Here is an 18,525-nt window from a genome sequence, read left to right as displayed (position 1 = left end):
TTGCGGTCCGTGTCCCTGCACACTGGGGGCTTTGGGGCAGGTGAGGTGCAAGCACCACTGCGCTGATTTATAACACCTGTGAGCAAATCTGGGTGTGAGAGGTGAAAGGGAAGCTGCTTTCTGCAGTGGGGATAGCGTCACACACACATGTACATGCACATACATGCAGCCATGCCACAGCCGTGCTGCAGCCCCTCGGGGCTGGCAGAGTGGGGCCATGGAGTTATTGTGGTGCTCAATGGGATGCAGAGCAGCCCACCGGCTCTTTTTATCTCCCCTGCAGCTTCACGCCTGCTTTTTGGGGTGAAACGCATCACTTTGGAAGCCGAGGATGCTGGTGAGCATGGATCCATGCTATGGATCCCCCATCCATGCCATGGGGATGCTGGGGTTAATGGGAGATGATACAGGGCTCTCGGCAGCATCAGGCCACGGCTCCTTGCTGGGATCTCATAAAGTCTTTTTCCTCCTTAGGAAAAGGAGCTGCTGTCTTGGGACGGTCTCCTCTGTGCTGGCAGCATCCCTGCATGGGCATGGATGGAAAAATCTCCCCCCCACACACCAGGTCCTGCAGCATCTTGCTGCTGGCGAGATGGGGACCAGTTTGGACCAGGCATCCCCCCCTCACTGTCCCCTCTTTGCCAGCCCCTGTAAGCTGAGCCCCGACCTCAGGGACACCAAAAAGCAGCTCAGTGAATGTGGGATGGGACCCGAGGACCAGGCTGGTGGCAGCAGGCTGAGCCTTACAGGAGAGGGAAGGATCTGGTCATGATCCCTGCACTGGGAAAGCCGGGTGGGATCGCATGTCCCCCTCTGCCCCTCTGCGTCCCCCCTTCCGCGCGTTCCCTGTCATCTTGTCTTTCGGCGGAGCTGGAAAACCGGGAGACCACCGTAAATAAACCCTGTGTCTTTAAGGCGTTCTGTACAGTACAAGAAAATGCACTCGTTGAATTACAGCTTTTTAATCAAATACATGTAACCATGTCACTTAGAGTGCTCGCGAAAAGCAGCGAGAAAAAAAAACACCCAACACAATTGGAAGAGCACAAGATTAAAACCAGCTGCTCCCTTACCCCCACCGCAGTTAATAGTTTTTGAATGTTCTGAATGAGAGAGAAACCAGAGCCAAGCTCCACTTTCATGTCCATCTTTCTGATCAAACCCTGTCAGATGGGGGGAGCCGGGCAGCCTGGCACAGCGGCGAGGGATGCGGGAGGGCTGCGCTCGCCTCTCCTGGTCCCCTGGGTTTTCTCTTTGTGGTGATGGGGATGGAGGAGGCCGGGGTTCTTCCTGCAGGCAAAGCAAGCAGCAGGAGGGCTGGAGATACAAGCACAGGTTGCCCAAGCCCTGCAGTGTGAGGGATGCTGCCGTGGGACATCACCATCGTGTTGCATGTGTCCCCCCAGCCAAGCTTAACCCAACTCCATCATCCTTATGCTTCTTCCTCCAAGTTGGCATCACCGCTCATCCCCCTGCGGTGCCCTCATCATCCCATTCCCCCATGCCACATCCCCCTGCCCCATTCCCTTAGGAAACACACATGTTGGGACCACCTCAACGCCTACCTCCGGCCTCGCTGGCCACCGACCCCTTCCAGCACAGCCTGCCAACCACCCCGAGCTGTGCGGTTCCCCCGTAACATGGACCAACGCTCATTAAGCGTGAAGCAGAGACCACCAAATATGTCAAAACACACTTAAAATTTATTGTTTCATACCATACGTTTGAGTCTCTTGAACGCTGGCCAGTGTTTCTCCCTCTCTGCGATGGGGCCTATCTGCTGTCACCGGCGCTCCGCATGGATGGTGAGCCCCGCTCGCTTGCTGCCTGTTCTTTTCATTCTCTCTCCCTCTCTCCCCCTTCTTTCTTTAAATGAAAAATACAAACAATTGATGGAAAATGTACATTCGTTCCATATGGGGACGGTCGGAGCGTGGAGAGGAGCCAGCAGAGTCATTTTTAGGCAGACTCCTCACTCCAGCGGATGGCTGGATGGCTTCCCAGAACGGCCCCGCGCGGCCTGGCCTGACTCTCCTGACGAGCCTCAGACAGTCTGTGACGCTCCCGCACTGGTGGGGGGGACATGATTCAGTTCCCTGCAGGGATCGACCCCCCCTGGGGCTGCTGAGCGCAGGAGGAGGGAGAGATTTCCACTGGGAATGACCCAGAAGGGCTGCACGGGAGGTGATGGGAAGACTTGCTCTGAGGGAGAGGTTGGGTTAGGATGGTTGGCTTGGGTTATGTAGGCTACGTTGAGTTGGTTGGGTTGCGTTGGGTTGGGTTGGGGTAGGTTGGTTGGGTTGTATTGGGTGAGATCGGTTAGGAGGGGTTGGGTTGGTTAGGATGGGTTGGGTTGGTTAGGATGGGTTGGGTTGACTGCGGTTGGGTTGTGTTGACTGCAGTTGGGTTGATTTATTTTGGATTGGGTTATACTGGGTTGTGCTGGGTTGGGTAGGGTTATTTTGCGTTGTGTTGGTTGTATTGGGGTAGGTTGTGTTGTATTGGTTATGTTGGTTGTGTTGAACTGGGTTGGGTTTGGTGACCTCTGGAGAGCACTCCCAACCCTTCCATGGCACTTTGGCCACACAGCATTGCTGGCTGAGCTCAGAAGAGGAGCACAAAGTGGCTCTGAGGGATGCCTGTGGGGCTCAGCTCTGCTGAGAGCCCCAAACTCCCCCATGACCCATTCAATGAGAACCAAACCTGCCTCTTATGGCCTGAAGGGGACCCAGCACAGTGCTGGGTGAGCGGATGGATGATGTGGGGCCAGGAGCTGGTGGTAACCGCAAGGCAGAGGGAGGAACGTGAGCGGGGTGATGCCAGGAGCTGGGGGACCACAGCCAGATCTCCATCGGTGATGGAGAGGCTGAATTTCACAGTAAGGATAAAGGAGCTTCAGGCTGTGCATCCTTCCCAGGGCACATCAGGGGTTCCTCAGTGGCTCATGCTCTCTTCCTGTCCCCAAACCTGTATTATTTACGATACCACAGCCCCAGGTCCCAGCAGGGGTTTACCCTCCTCTGCCTGCAGCAGTGCTGGAGCAGTGCTCAGCATTCCTGCCCGCGGCTGGGAAACTGCTCCAGAGCAGAGCTGAGGAGAGCATCCATCATCACCTCACGCTCCTCTGCCACCCGGGCTGGCTGCTCCGGGCACGGCCACCGAGGAAATGGAGCCTTTCCTGTCCTGAGAGGAGCGTTGGGATTTTCAAACATTTCCTTTCCCAAACTGGGCTGCAATAAAGAAAGTTGGGGAAGGTTTGGGAAGTTTTCCGCTGCTCGGGAAGGAAAGGTTGTGCTGGGAACGTTGGAAACCGCTTTTCACATTTCAACCTTTTCCCTTTGGTTAACCCCTGCGCCATGTAATGCCGTTACATCTCCAAACGGATTGCCTCCCAGCTAAAAAAACCTGGAAAGTTTTTCTTTTTTTTTTTTTTCCAGTGCTCTTTTTCTCGAGTCAGGAAATGTTTTGGAGCCGTTTCCCACAAACAGGTTTGGTTTTGATAAATCCTTTTTGTGGTGGAAGACGAGGGGAAAAATAATCCCATCGCCAGCTCCAGAGCAGCTGCCTGGTGGGGAACCAGCACCGGCAGCATCGCCCCGTTCCCACCGACGTCCCCACCGCAGGGACATGTGGCAGTGAGCACCCAAAATGCATGGATCGAGAGGCTCAGATTCCCCTTTAACATCTCCAGATCCCAGCTGGGATGACTTCATCGGGGCTGCGTGTCCATGGGCACATGTCGGCATTCCCATCGCTCCGGTGTGCTCCGGGACAGGACGGCTCGGGCTGCCCCGGAGCCTCGGAGCGGCGTATCGCCGGCTGGCACATGCTGTTTTAATATGGGGGTGATGTCATCCAGCCCTCCATAATGCCATAAAACCCCCAGAACGTCTATAAACCTGAGCAGTGAACCTCCAGCAGAACACACACGTGCACAGGCGACACACACACGTGTGCATGCACACAGATGTGCACACAGGCACGCAGGCAGAGATGCACACGGACATGGATGCAAGCATGCATGCATGGAGATGCGCACACAGACATCAATGATTATGCACACATGTGCATGTACAGATAGATGGATACACATAGATGCACATGTAGATGCACAGGGCACACGCACATATACATGCTGCACACATGCACACACACACACTCAGATGCATGCACGTTGGCAGCCAGGGATGTGCAAACATGCACACCAGTGCATGCATGCAATGATACATATGTGCACATGTGGATACACACAAAGGCATGCACTCAGAAGCATGGACACATTGGGATGCACACACATGGATACGCACACACACACACACACACAGATGCATGCATATTGGCACCCAGGGATGTGCAAACATGCACACCAGTGCATGCATGCAATGATACATATGTGCACATGTGGATACACACAAAGGCATGCACTCAAACGCATGGACACATTGGGATGCACACACATGGATGCACACACACACACATGCATGCACATTGGTACCCAGGGATGTGCAAACACGCACACCAATGCATGCACACATGGATGCACACGATGGTACTTATACACGTACAGATGCACACACGTGGATACACACAAAGGCATGCACTCAAACGTGTTTGCACATGGACACATTGGGATGCACACACACACACACACACACACTCTTCATGCCACCCCAACCCTCTCCTTGGTGTACCTGGCATCAGCATCATTCATGCATGTGGGGACCTCTGCAGCAGCAGCCCCAGTGTGTGGGGCAGCAAGCCCCTGAGGGATGCACAGCCCCACAGCCCCAGGGAACACGGAGCAGATGGACCTTCCCAGGTCAGCATCTCCCCCTCTCCCTGCCCCACAGCCACCCGGGGAAGCGGCAGGATGGGCCTGTCATGGTCTACATATACCTGTCAAATCCCTTCTCCATATTTCTGCCATAACGACCTGCTAAAAGCTCCTCGCTCCTCCTCCCTGGTCCAAAACCATCAGGCCTGGAGCTTTGGAGGGATTAAGTCATAAAAATCGGAAGGGGCTGTGCAGTAACAGCCCCGGCCTGAGCCATAACGGCAGTGAAATCATCCCCAAACTATTCCAGCCCGTCTATTTCCAGCCCCACGTCACACCTGAGCCACCGCTGGCGGATGGTTTCCTGGCCCCAGCACATCCACAGGGGATGGAGGCAGGGGAAGGAGGTGATGTTGGGAGCACAGAAGCACTCCTGGAGCTCAGGGCTTTCTGGCTGTGCCCGGTCCCAGTGCCCGAGCAGAGCAGGATGTATCCCAATGGGCACAGGGATTGCTGAGCTCCCATGGGCACGGCTGGAGCTGCTTGTTGCATCCCATCCCCAGTGGATTTCCTGACCTGTGGTTTGGATTAAGTGACCTCGGGCTGAGCAAAACCACAAAATAGCCAAAGTTCAGGGAAACTGGGAGGTGAGCAATTAGCATCAAACCAAACCCAGCTAATGAGTGCTGTGGTTAAAGCTCATCAAGGACTCAGCACCCTTCCGTGCTCTGCCCTGCTCTCTGCCTGCCTGATGGGGCTGGATCAACCACCCAGTCCAAGCTTGGCTTTGGAGAGGGATAAATCCTGCTCTGGCCATGGCTAAAACGTGATGGAGCATCTCTGATAACATGGGGAGGTGCCTGCCCGAACCCAGTACCAATCACACCATCCTGGAGGAACAACCCCGGATTGGGACCCTTCACAATGGATTTGGTGTCAAAACTGCAAGTTTAGGTGAAAAAGGCCTAGTGCAACACCGAGCAAAGGGAGGAGGCAGCGTGCTCCGGGTCTGGCACAGGTCCTTCTGCCTGCTGTTATCTGACCCAAACCCGTGCTCCTGTTTTCTTCCTCTCTCCTTTCCCTTCTTTCTCATTTCCCCGTGACCTGGGGTAGGGCTGGCCGGTGAGATGGGGCAGCCACGCATTGTTCGCAGCCTCAATCGCAATTAGGCTTTATTATTAATGAAAACACCCAGGGCTGGGTTAGGCAGGATGGTTGGCAGGGCCCTGCCTGCTTTTGTGTAGATGCAAGCCAAGGCTTTGGTAGCAAAAAGAGTGATGCAGACCCAAATCTGCTGCTGGGTCTTGGTGACCTGTGGATGGGTGGGCACAGCAGGAGCCGGCACTGCTCGATGCTTTCACAGTGACTCAGCAGCACTGGTTTCAATCTGATGCATCCCTGGTGTGCTTACAGATGGGAGCGAGCATCCGTCACCAATCTTCAGTCTGGTACCAGCCCCAGCCCCATGGAAGCATCATAGAATCATGGAATGGTTTGGGTTGGAAGGGTCTTAAAGCTCATTGTCCCAAGGGCAGGGACCCCTTCCACTGGAGCAGCTTGCTCCAAGCCCCTGTGTCCAACCTGGCCTTGAACACTGCCAGGGATGGAGCAGCCACAGCTTCTCTGGGCACCCTGTGCCAGCGCCTCAGCACCCTCATAATAAAGAGACCCCTGATCCCCTCCCATCCCCGTGGCAAGGTTAGATTCCAAGCTTGCAGTGTAAGTACTTTGGGAAAGCTCCTGCTCATTCCCAACCATGCTGCCGGCGCCGTCAAGCACCCAAACCCAGGACATGCCGTACCGGAGCGAGGAACCACAGCCAAAAACCCACCCCAAGGATTTCTAGCCGTGCTCTGAGATCAGAGGCGAGCTGGCACAGCCAGAGCCATGGGGAAAGAAGGGAATTTCTACGGCAGAGAAATGACCTAACGTTTCCTCTGTGATGTGATCCCCAGCACGGCAGGGCAGCTGGGCCAGCAGCAGCGTGTGCATCGCTCCTTTGAAGCACAGGAAGTGATCGCATCCTCGCCGGGAAGGTACCTGAAAGCTGATGATGGCGGGGGGGGGATGATGAAGCTGGAAAACAAGTCAGAGCTTCCTTGTTCCCAGTCTCCTTCCTCCCAAGCCGCTACGGGGATGGAGCCTATAGACGGCTGCTTCCTTTCATAGTCATCGGCGGCGGCACAGGATGCTTCTCATTTGGTGTTGTGTTTGTTTGCTGCAGCGCGGGGTTCTGGCACCCGCCGGGCGCCCGCCAGCCCTCCCGTGTAGGTAGTGAGGTCATTTTTCCATGTATTCCCCCTTTTTACATACTGTATATGGAAAGACAATGAAGCGCCTTTCTGGCGTTTAATGGGAACGCGCCGCCGGCCCCCGGAGTTGGTCCCGTTTATTGGTGCTTCACATGAAACAACAACACCCCCCCTCCAAAAAAAAGAAGAAGTGAGTCAGGATTTAGTCGTGTTAACACTAATGTGAATTTAATTTAGGAGAAGCTTGAAAATTAATGTCATTTGTTAAATATCCATTTCCCCTAAAAGGCAATTCTTTGCCAACAACAACAGCAAAAACCCCTCTTCTTCTATTCAATTTGATGGGGGGGGGGGGGGGGGGGGGGGGGGGGGGGGAGTTGTTAAATAGCCTTTTTTGGCGATATCAGCCTGGTTTAAATCACTCAGCGTTCAAGGAACGGATGCCACCAGGCTTTTATGCAACAGATTGTCATTGCTCCTCTGCAAAGGGGACAGAAACATAGCTGTGCATCATAAAATGATTCATGGGAATGGGACAAGGCGCCGGTGGCTCCAAGCTGAGTCCAACAGGGCAAACAGGGCACGGTGACCTCTTGGCAAGACCCGTGGAAGCAGCCAGTGAGTGAGGTGGAAGGGCTCCGGCACAATGGGTTTTATTCCAGCTCCTAGGAATAGGAGTGAAGGTGTTGGAGGAGCCCGGCTCAGTTTTGGGGGTGTTTCAGCACTGGTTTAAGTGCCGAACCCAGGGCAATGGGATACCGGGATGAGCCATGGGTACCCTGCGCTGCCAGCTTGGCAAAAGAACCACACCGAAGCCGTTTTCCGAGGCAGATATCGCACGTTTTATTGTGTTTCGATGTGGGAACAGCAGCTTTTCCTGCAGAGCACATCTCCAAGGAAAACGGGGGGGGGGGGGACGACCAGCAGCATCACCCCATCCCGCTGCCGGCGCTCCGGAGCCGAGCAGAGCCGTGCTCACCGAGCCCGAGGCGGCTGCCGGGGCAGGCGGGCGGGCGGCAGCCTGGAGATTAATCCATTTGCCAGGTTGTCAGAGCATTAATCAACGGATGCAGCAATCTGGAACCGGTTGGGACAACATGGATTTGCGGAAAATATGTGTTCACACAACAAGCACACAAGATGGGAGCAATTAGATGAAGATGTTTTAATAATTAACCAGTATAAAACAGTTTGCTCTCCATACAAGAAAAAGTGTTTGCAGTCGTAGTTCCCTTTTGTACAAAAATTCCAGTCGATTGTTCCACAATATTTACATTGACATTCCCTTTTCCACAAAATATCTCCTTTTTTTTTCCTCCTTTCTCCCCTTTTTTCCCCCTTTTTTTCCCTTTTTTTTTTTTCTTTTTAAATCCAGCTTTGCTACATAAATGCTTTAGATCTCATGGATATCCCTTGATTTCTTTTGAAAAAAGTCTAATAAAAAACCAACCCCGACACCCCAAAAGACATTAAATACCATTTCATATATAAAAATGCTTAGTAAAAATATACTTTTGTTGCCCAATTAAAATATATTGCTGAGAATACAGTAAAAACTGTCCTAAAGCCCACCCCTAACGGGCGCCGACTCTTTAATGGCCCCGGCAAAGTCTTCCTAAAAGTGATGGTTTTCCCCTCCCTCCACAAGTTTTCCTGCCCTTGGGTTAAATACTGGGAGCAGGTCGCTTCGGCTCATGCTGGTGGTGGTTGTTTCAGGCAGGATTTATTGGAATTGGCTTAAAAATGCCCCTTGGAGCTGGTGGGAGCTACAGGTGCGCCCTGCCGAGGGCTGGAGCGGGAAGCGGGAAGGCAGGTGAGTGCTTGGGAAAGGCGTCTATCTGTGTTATATAGTTATATGGTATATCAGTGAGTTCAGCATGGAGTTTTGTCTTAACCAAAACCCCATGAAAAATAGGAATAAGATTTAAAAGAAAAGGAAAAGAACCAGAAAGAAAGCGATGCGTTTAATGAGATACTCTAAATATGATGGAGCTCGTGGTTAAAGGAGGATGGCTTTTTGTTTCTAGAGGAGAGTCGGGGCTCTCCATTGCGAGCATCGGATGGTGGGGCCAACCTAACCGGTGATGCATGGGCTATAGTAGACAGCGCTGCTGGCATCGGACAAGGCAGATATCAAGCTGCTCTCCTCGCAGGAGATGCTTCTAGGAGTCACTTTGGACAGGGAGACATGGTAAGGGAGTCCCGAGGCTTCGGGACGAGTCCTGCTCATGTTCAAATACTGGTCAAACTCATTGCGGTCAACGTCTGTCCACAGCTCGGTTTGGTTCAAGTGATCCACGCTCTCCATGTGATGGGCTTCAGGAGGGGGTGAGAGCTGGCCCAGGTGGGCAGAAAGCCCGTTCTGAGTTCCCGAGCACATCTGGTTGTAGTATATGCTGGAAGGATGGGGAGTCCTCATGGCGTCGGCCAAGTGCGAAGGGGTCTGCGCGTAGGGCACCGCCACGTCCCGCCCCATGCACTTCTCCTGGGGAAACTCCATCTGGTGATGGTGGTGGTAGCCGCGAAAGGGCATCATGTTGCAGTCATCCTGCATGTGCGGAGGGAAAAACGCCGGCTCGGTCTGTTCCAAGACATCCAAGGGAGACATCTCAGGAGTTGGCAAGCCATAGTTTTCAATATCCGACCCCATGGAGTGGAGTTCTCTGAAGTGGTTAAGTGGGGGAGGCTGGGGGTGGCCCGGCTGGCTGCCACCGTGGTGACTCATGCTGAAGTTGTCACTGCAAGGCTGGGAAAGGTTATGCAGGAGGATATTGGGTTCCATCCTCTTGATTTTCTTGGCTTGCTTCTTTCTCCTTGGGCGGTACTTGTAGTTGGGGTGATCCTGGAGATGCTGGATGCGCAGCCGCTCGGCCTCTTCCACGAAGGGACGCTTGTCGCTGGCGCTCAGCGCTTTCCATGACTGGCCTGGAAGGGGAAAGCAAAGCTCTCGTCACATCAGCTCGGCCACCCGCTGCTGGTCGGGGCATGGGCATCGGGGCACATGGAGACTTTGGGGTGGGAAGGGCTCCCTTGGGCAATGCAGCACCTAAATGGGGTGCTGGTGCTGGCACAAGGAAGGGCCGGGGAATGGGAACCCAAGCAGGACTGTCCCCATGTCCCCACATCAGGCTCAGCATTGCAGCACAGCAGAATGGGGGTTCAAAGTCAGGGCTGGGGATCCTGCATCCTGCTGCCTCTCAGCGCAGCCCGGTCCCTGGTGTGCCTGATTCCCTGCATCGCGCATCCACACCTCTGCAGCCCAAATTGCCCACTCCCAAACCCTGCAGTCCTGTATCCTGAATCCCATGTCCCTGCAGCCCTGTGTCTCTGCATCCTGCTGCCATATCCTGCTTCCCGTAGTCCCGCATCCTGCAGCTCCGTCTACCCATATCCTGCTTCCCGTGTTCCCACATCCCGCATCCTACAGTTGTGTATCCCGCATCCTGCAGCCTTGTATTCCCATATCCTGCATCCTCGCAGCTGTGTACCCACAGCCCTGTATTCTGCATCCCGCAGCCCCGTTTCGCTGTGTTTTGCATACAGGCAGCTCTGTATCCTCACATCCCACAACCCACAGCCCCATATTCCCACATCCTCTAACACCATATCCCACAGCCCTGTAGCACTGCACTCTGCAGTCCTTGATTTCAAAGCCCCAAACCGTTATATCCCACATCCCTGCATCCATGCCTCCCTTCATCCCATATCCCTACAGCTCGCATCCCACAGCTCTCTAACTTTGCAGCCCGCAGCCCTGTATCTCACATCACCCGATCTGTACACCCCACAGCACCCCATCCTTGTAACCCAGCCTCTACACCCCTGTATCCTCACATCCTGCATCCTGTAGCCCCATATCCTTGCAGCCTGCATCCCGCAATCCTGTACCCTCACACCCCGGCTAGTGCAGCCCGATATCCTTGTATCCCATGTCCTGCTGCCTCAAATCCTCTCAGCCTGCATCCCTCAGTCCTGTACCCTTGCAGTGTACATCCCAATGCCCTGTACCCCTTCATCCTGCACTCAGAGCCCTCTATCTCTGCATCCCAACACCCTGTACCCCTGTGACTCACATCCCCAACTCTGTACCCCTGAATCCCAGCATCCCGTAACTCTGCAGTGTATATCCCCAGCCCTGTAACTCTGCATCCCACTGCCCCATACCCCTGCAGCCCGCATCTGAAGCCCTATATCCCTGTATCCTGCTGCCCTGGATTGCTGCAGCCAACATTCCCAGTCCCACAACCACCTATCCCTTCATTCCCAGCCCTGTACCCCCCCATTCCTGCCTCCTCAGCTTCATGCCCCTGCATCCCACAGCCCTGTACTCTTGCAGCCCACATTCCCATCCCTGTAGCCCCACATCCCTAGCTCTGTACCCCCATATCCTGCAGCCCTGTACTCTTGCAGTCTGCAGCCCCAGCCCCATACCCATTGTCCTTAGCTCAATACCCCCATATCCCACAGCACTACTCTTGTCGCTGGCATCCCCAGCCCCATATCCCCACATCCCCAGCTCTGTACCCCCGCATCCCATCTCTCTATACTCTTGCAGCCCACATCTCCAGACCCTTACCCCTGCATCCCCCGTCCCATATCCCCGCATCCCTGGTTCCGTACCCCCGCATCCCGCAACCTTCCACTCCTGCAGTTGCATCCCCAGCCCCGTCCCTTCGCATCCCCGCATCCCTAACTCCACACCGCCCTCATCCCACATCCCTGCCCTCCTCCCGCAGCCCTCCCCGCTCACCCAGCATCTTGCTGAGCACGGCGTTGTGCAGGTCTGGGTTCTGCTGCGCCAGCCGCTTGCGCTCATCCTTCGCCCAGACCATGAAGGCGTTCATGGGCCGGCGGATGCGGGAGTCCTCGCCGGCCTTGCCCTCGGCGCGGCCCGCCGGGGGGCTGTATCCATAGCCCGGCTCGGGGCTGGGCGAGCGGCTCGGGGCCGCGCCGGGGGCCGCACCGGGGGCCGCGCCGCCGGGGCCGGGGCCGAAGGCGAAGCCGGGCTCGGGGCTGGGAGTGCGGCTGGCGGGGGACGCGGCTCCCGGGGGGCGAGGGAAGGCGAGCCCGGGCTCAGCGGCCGGCACGGCGGCGGTGACCCATGAACAGTCGCCCCGGGGTTGCGATATCTCCTCTCGGCAGTAGTTAGACTCAGATATATTCATTCCAGCTGGACAGCACTTTGTGTCCGACCCGACCGGGTGCCGCAGAAAGAACCGGGTCCCCGCCGCGTCCCACCGGCTCCAGCAGCCGCCGCGCAGCAGCCCCGCCGCTCGCCGCCCTCGCCTGCGCTCCGAGGGGAAACCTGCGCTCGGTCGCTTTGTTTTGGTTTCTTTTCTTGGGGATTTTTTGGTTTTCCTCTTTTATTTTTTTTTTTTTTTTTTCCCTTTTTTCACCCCACAAAAAAAAAAAACTTTTGGGATGATGTTGGGCTGGAAGGGGCAAAATATAGCAGGGCTGGACCAATCAGAGGCGAGGAGGGGAGGAGGAGGAGGAGGAGGACGAGAGGGAGAGGAGGAGGAGGAGGAGGAGATGAGGGGGAGGAGGAGGAGGAAGGGGGGCGTCCCCAGGCACCAGCAGGAAGAGCCACCCGGGGAGGGCCGGGCTCGGACCGGTGTGGACGCTCCTGCCCTTCTCCCTTCCTCCCAAGACGAGGGCTGCTCGTGTTCTCTCTCTGCCTTCTTTCCTTTCTCTCCTTTCCTTTCTTTCCCGGCTGGCTGAGACCCGCCGAGCCGAGGCAGGGAAGCGTTTAGATTCGCCTGCCAGGCTGCCTGTTTGCAAGCGGACAGGGATGCTGGGGGCTCGGCGTTGAGTTCCCTTAGGCTTTATTTCGTGTGTGTGTGTGTTTTGGCCGGCATTCCCTGCCCGGGTTCGGGAGCAGCTCTGGGGTGAAGCAGGGGCAAACCCTCTTCCCCTGGCATTTTCTGGTGGGAATTCCAGTGCCGGGATGGGGAGAAACTGCTCCTTTTGAGCACTGTTTGTATGGAAACACACATATTTCCAGCCTGTCAGCCGAGGGACTTGAGGGATTGGGGGTGATAGCAGCTAAAACCTCCTGAGCTGTGCTGCTGGGGCTGACATGGCCATGCCATTGCCACACAAGCTGTAGGGCACAGCAGCATCCCTGTGGCATTGCAGCATCCCTACGGCAAGTTGCCATCGGCAGGCGGGTTATCGTGGCACGGCTGCATCCCCATGGCACAGCAGCATCCCTATGGCACTCTGCCATCAGGAAGCCACCAGTGCCAAGCATCAGGCTCGGTGGTCTGAAGGTCCTTCCTGCTCTTGGCACAGAGGAGTTATGATCTCTGCAGGGCCCGTTTGCAAGCAGAGCTGTGCTCACACAACACCCTGGCTCCCCGACACCCCCCCAGGCCATCGGGTTGATGTGGGAAGGATGCCCCAGCCCCAAGCACCCCCCCTCCGACTATGGACATACCCAAACCCCGAGCCCAAAATGTGACCCTCAGCATTAGGAAGACTTGGGGCACCGAGTTGCGCAAGCGCCCGGCTCGCAGCCTCCTTGCAGCGGTGTGGTATTGCATGCCATGGTTTCTGTGTGTCTGGAAGTGATTTGGAGAAGCCGATCACTGTTAACCCTGAGCAAAACAAAGGCCTTGCAAAAAGAAATACAAATCCCAAAGCCTCATCTCGCTTGTTCCTCAAGCGCTATCCGGGAGCGGCGGAGGCTTCGGGATAGATTCCCTTCACCTTCCTGCAGCCTCTTATTAGTGTTTTGCAAGAGCAAATCAGCACCAGTCCATGGGAGAGCCCTTGTAGCTGCAGGAGCCTCCTCTCTGCTCTCCCCGTCTTCCAGGGAGCTGGAGCATCACTGTCCTGGAGCTGCTGGAGGCTTTGGCTCTTTGCCCCTGCCTTAGGGAGCAGCAAGGTGGGTGCTAGGGGGAGATGGGGGTCCCCAGGCCAGGGCTTGTGGCTGCTTGTGGGGTGAAGTGAGCAGCATCGGGGCAGTCAGTGTGGGAAGCTGCTGGGGATAGACCAGGATTATCCCATTGCTGCCGGTCCTGGTCCTTCTCCCCAGTCACATCCACCCGGTGGTCCCAGCAGCATCCTTGGCCTCTGGGCTCAGAGCTGGCCTGGAGCTGGGTTTGGAGCTGGTGGCACTGGCTGGCGTTTGGGATGTGGTGGGGATGAGCTGCAGCAGGGTGGGACTGGGGAAGCTCAGACTTTCCCTGTCCTGGAAACGATGCTGAGAGCCAGGACAAACCCACAGAGCCTCGTGCCTGCTGCCACGCTTGCTCCATGCAACTGCTCTGAGCGTGGACATCCTCTGCAGGGAATGGCATCAGAGCAGTGCTGCTGTCCCTGTGGAACTGGGTACTTTGGGACCTCCTGGAGCAAAGCCCAGGACTTGGACCCTAGAGCACGCATGCAGTGCAAACGCTGCCTTGCAGCATGTCTGCAAATCCAGCACTTGCTTTTGGTGCTGCATCCCAGTGCAGGGGAAAAAGCCAGGGAGGGTGGTGGATAGGAAAAGGAAGGGCATGGTTGCTGGAGAAGGAGGGGTGAGGGATGAAACAGGGAGAGAAGGGAAGGAAAGCTGCGAGGAAGGATGGAGCAGCATCCAAAGCACCTAAAAATGCTTGGGTGCCACAATGCCAGGGTGCAAAGCATCCAGAAGTGCCTGGACCAGCATGGAGGGGCTGCGCTGCCTGCCTGGGCAATGCCACGCTGCTTCACAGCCACCCTGGTGCGGAGCAAAAGCACCCTCACCAGCCGGGGTGCAGGGTGCACTGCATGGGGTCCATACTCGGGTTCTTGGTGGGGACGGACACAGAAACCCCCTCCCATCACCCTGTGCCCCGGCTCCTCGCTGACCACAGCACAGAGAGAGGAAGCTCTGCACATCCCTGCGCAGAGATAACATCGGTGAGCACCAGCGGGTGACCCGTGCTCGCCGCGCTTGGCGTCGGGCGAGCGGGACCCCAGCAGGCACCCGGCACCAGGGCTTTATTCTCCTATTATTGCTTTTCCTTCCACCCCCTTCAGTTCTATGGGGCCGGCCATTCGCTTCCCCCCCTCCCCGCTTCCCTTCCTCGCATCCCAGCACCACACCTAAGAGAGGAAGTGGGGCGGGACGGCCGCGCTGCGCCCCGGCACAAAGGCGCTTTCCCTGCCTGCTCCCAGCCCGTGCCGAGGGTTATTCCTGCCAGCCCGGCTCCCACCGGCCTAAAAATAGATGTGGCACCGCCCGGACCATCCCAAGGGGTGGGGGGGATAACGGGGGGATGGAGGAAGGTAGGGATGAGCGCTGGTGGTTGAACGTGGTGGTTATTCCTGGCTGCGGGTGGGTGCGGGAGCGCCAGGGGCTGTGCCACCATGATGGGAAAATGGCATTTTACTCTCACTTTGCAGAGGGTGCAAGGCACAAGGGGAGAAATCAGTGGGGCAAGGGCAGGATCCAGCCCCTCACATGGACCAGTCTTGCTTCTAGAGGTGTTCATACCACAAATGAGTCAACCACCACATGATCAATCACCGGTGTGGGGCTGGCACCGAGATGCATCCAATTGGATGAATGAGAGATTTCACAGGAAGAGATCTGTGGTTCATCACAGCTCATCGTTATCTTTAGGCCACAAAACACAGGTACCCAGCACCATGTGGCCAGGCAGGATGGATGGATGGACCAACACCCGCATCCGCTCCTTCATCCCAAGGGCGATGCTCTTTCCTGGGGTGGTCAAGGGGAGCAGGGACATTCCTCATGGAGTATGTGGGACTCTTGCAGGGCTGCCCAGCCCAGTGCCCCCCCCCAGCACCCCGAGATGTGCCCCCATGCAGGCGGGTCCTGCAGGGTCCCCCGCGGCTGCTGCAGCCTCGCTGGAACAAAGGCTTCCCAAAGAAAGGCGCTTCCTGCAGAGCAAAGGACTCGGGGCTGTGGGTGTGTGTGAGCCCTGCTGGCACTGAAGTCATCTGCTGGGAAACGCTCCCTGCTCCACCAGAGCCTCCCCTTTTCCAGCGCCTGGTTTCCTCCGGCACGAAGGGTTCAGTGGGTCAGGCAGAGCTGGCTGTGCTGGGGGGGGCTGCAGGGCGCCAGCAGATGCACTGTGGCATCCGTGTTAGGAGCATCCTGGCAGCAGCCACCTCTGTGCAAGGGTGACACGTCCCCATGTCCCCAGGCCAAGGACCAGCCCCTTTCCACACAAGCTGGGGCAGTGGGGAGAGGATAGGTGGTTGTAGTCAGCCCCATTGGAGAGGGGCTCTTCATCAGGGGCTGTAGCAATAGGGGAAGGGGTGACGGGTTCAAACTGAAACAGGGGGAGTTGTAAGGCACAAGCTCTTAGGCAGAAGCTCTTCCCTGTGAGGGTGCTGAGGCGCTGGCACAGGGTGCCCAGAGAAGCTGTGGCTGCCCCATCCCTGGCAGTGTTCAAGGCCAGGTTGGACACAGGGGCTTGGAGCAAGCTGCTCCAGTGGAAGGGGTCCCTGCCCATGGCAGGGGTTGGAGCTGGAGGAGCTTTAAGGTCCCTTCCAACCCAGACCAGGCTGGGATTCTATGAACAGCCAGCTCAGCAGTTTTCTTCTCATTTGCTCTTTTTCTTGGCTTCCAGCTCCATCTGATGAGCAAAGGGCACTGGGGACAGAGGGAAGGTGCCCTGGGGCACAGCGGCACGGTGCCGGCCAAGCCCGGCAGCCGGGCACCGCATCCGAGGAAGCGGGGAGAGTTGTCTTTCTCTTTCAGCTCTTTTCAATAACCAGAGGTCAGCCTTGTTTGTGCAGGATTATAACTGGAATGACAGCAGCCGTACCCATTGTGCGAGCAGCGAAACCCACAGCTAACCCCCAAAGGCTGCTTGCTCCTCATGGGCAGCAGCCAGAGCTCGTGGTCCTCACCAGGGCCATCCTGCCTCCCTTCCCCTGCCTGCACTCCAGGGATGGTCCTTGGGCTGCCTCATTTCCACCCACATCACCCCATGTTTGCTCCCCAACCTGCTCCCTGTGAAACCCAGAGCTCCCAGGCTCCAAATCCCACCAGGATAACGCCAGGAAAGGCTTTGCCACGTGGTGCAGGGCTGGAGTCGCTTCCCCACAGCTGATCAGGGCAGCAGTCATTGCTTCAATGCTCGGCTCCCATCAGAGGGAGAGCCCAGGCTTTTAGGAAGGAAAGTCTTACACTTCTACCAAGTATTCCAGGGCTCCCATAAACACATTTTTGGTTCAGCATTAATGAATTACCTCAATGGGGAGCTGCTCATGCCAAATACATGAATACAGAGTGCAGAAAAGCCGCCGAGGAGCAGATTTGGCTGCTGTTCAGCTGCTCCCCTCGGCACAGTTTCATCTCTCGGTTATAGCAAGCAAAGGAGCTCTGCCTGTGGCATCGTGTCCCTGGGGCATGTGCAGATCCTGGGCACATCCCTCAGACTGGCAGAAAGTGCTGCTCGCTGGTGTCTGTGCAGGGGATGCAGCCAAGAGCTGGGATCCTGCTCTTTCCTCATGCTCACTGCTCCGCACTGCCTGACCATCACAAAGTCCCAGCCTGGTTTGGGTTGGAAGGGACCTTAAAGCTCCTCCAGCTCCAACCCCTGCCACGGGCAGGGGTCCCTTCCACTGGAGCAGCTTGCTCCAAGCCCCTGTGTCCAACCTGGCCTTGAGCACTGCCAGGGATGGGGCAGCCACAGCTTCTCTGGGCACCCTGTGCCAGCGCCTCAGCACCCTCACAGGGAAGAGCTTCTGCCTCAGAGCTCAGCTCAGTCTCCCCTCTGGCAGGTTCAAGCCATTCCCCTTGGCCTGCCCCTACAGGCCCTTGTCCAAAGCCCCTCTCCAGGTTGCTTAAAGCCCCTTTGGGTATTGAAGGCTGTGATGAGGTCTCCCCTTAAGGAGCCTTCTCTTCTTGCTCTGTGCATTCCCACCTCCGCTGGGTGTTTGCTCATCCCTTGCTCTTCAAGCATCATCCAGCTGAAAGCACCACGGATAAATGGGCTTGTGCTACACCTGGATGAGGATGACACTTCGAAGCAGGGGAGGAGAGGGGGATTCAGACAGTCAATGCAGCGATCACACCTCCATTGCTTTGCTCATCAGCAGGGGCTGAGCTGGTTATTGCCTCTCTGCAGTGGCAAGCAAGCAGGGGAGGGCGGCTGCTGGCTGCAGGGGGGGGTCACCCATCCTCTCCCTCCCCATGGGGGCTGATGCAGCAGCTCAGGATGTCTCCATCTGGGGAAGGTTTGCTGTTCTCCAGAGCTGCTGTGGCTCCCGACATGTTCCAACTTAGCACAAGGCATTACCTCACCGCGCTGCCGCAGATGGCAGATGGCTGCTGGCTGTGCCGCGCTCCCCTCTCCCCACTTCATCTGCAGCCCGAGACCAGCACTTTCTGCTTGGGTTTTTCCACACAGGGGCTGGTTTGCTCACAGGACGCTGGGGAGGAGGTTCTCAGGTTTCTGAGCATCACCCTGGCCAGGTCTGGAGGAAGAGGAGCCCTTTGCAGCATCCCTAAAGAAGGGGAGCACTTTGCAGCATCCCTGAAGGAAGGGAACA

General features: G+C 56.5%; 2 protein-coding genes across 2 annotated transcripts in view; one reads left to right on the top strand and one right to left on the bottom strand.

Moving 5' to 3' along the window:
* Positions 1 to 18,525, top strand: part of TCEA2 (transcription elongation factor A2) — a 64,274-nt gene that overhangs the window by 23,240 nt on the left and 22,509 nt on the right. The window lies entirely within an intron of this gene.
* SOX18 (SRY-box transcription factor 18) lies at positions 8,177 to 12,454 on the bottom strand. The gene is made up of 2 exons (XM_057400956.1): positions 11,777 to 12,454; positions 8,177 to 9,951 (listed from the first exon to the last, which is right to left on the bottom strand). The coding sequence occupies exons 1-2, from the start codon at positions 12,189 to 12,191 to the stop codon at positions 9,101 to 9,103; spliced, it is 1,266 nt and encodes a 421-aa protein (XP_057256939.1). The 5' UTR covers positions 12,192 to 12,454; the 3' UTR covers positions 8,177 to 9,100.

This window comes from Pezoporus wallicus, unplaced genomic scaffold (genome assembly GCF_028554395.1).
Source record: "Pezoporus wallicus isolate ANWC-B61680 ecotype Strahan unplaced genomic scaffold, APGP_CSIRO_Pwel_v1 contig_11133, whole genome shotgun sequence".
Taxonomy (NCBI): Eukaryota; Metazoa; Chordata; class Aves; order Psittaciformes; family Psittacidae; genus Pezoporus; species Pezoporus wallicus.
Note: the sequence above shows the minus strand (reverse complement) of the source record. Positions and strands in the feature narration are given on the sequence as shown.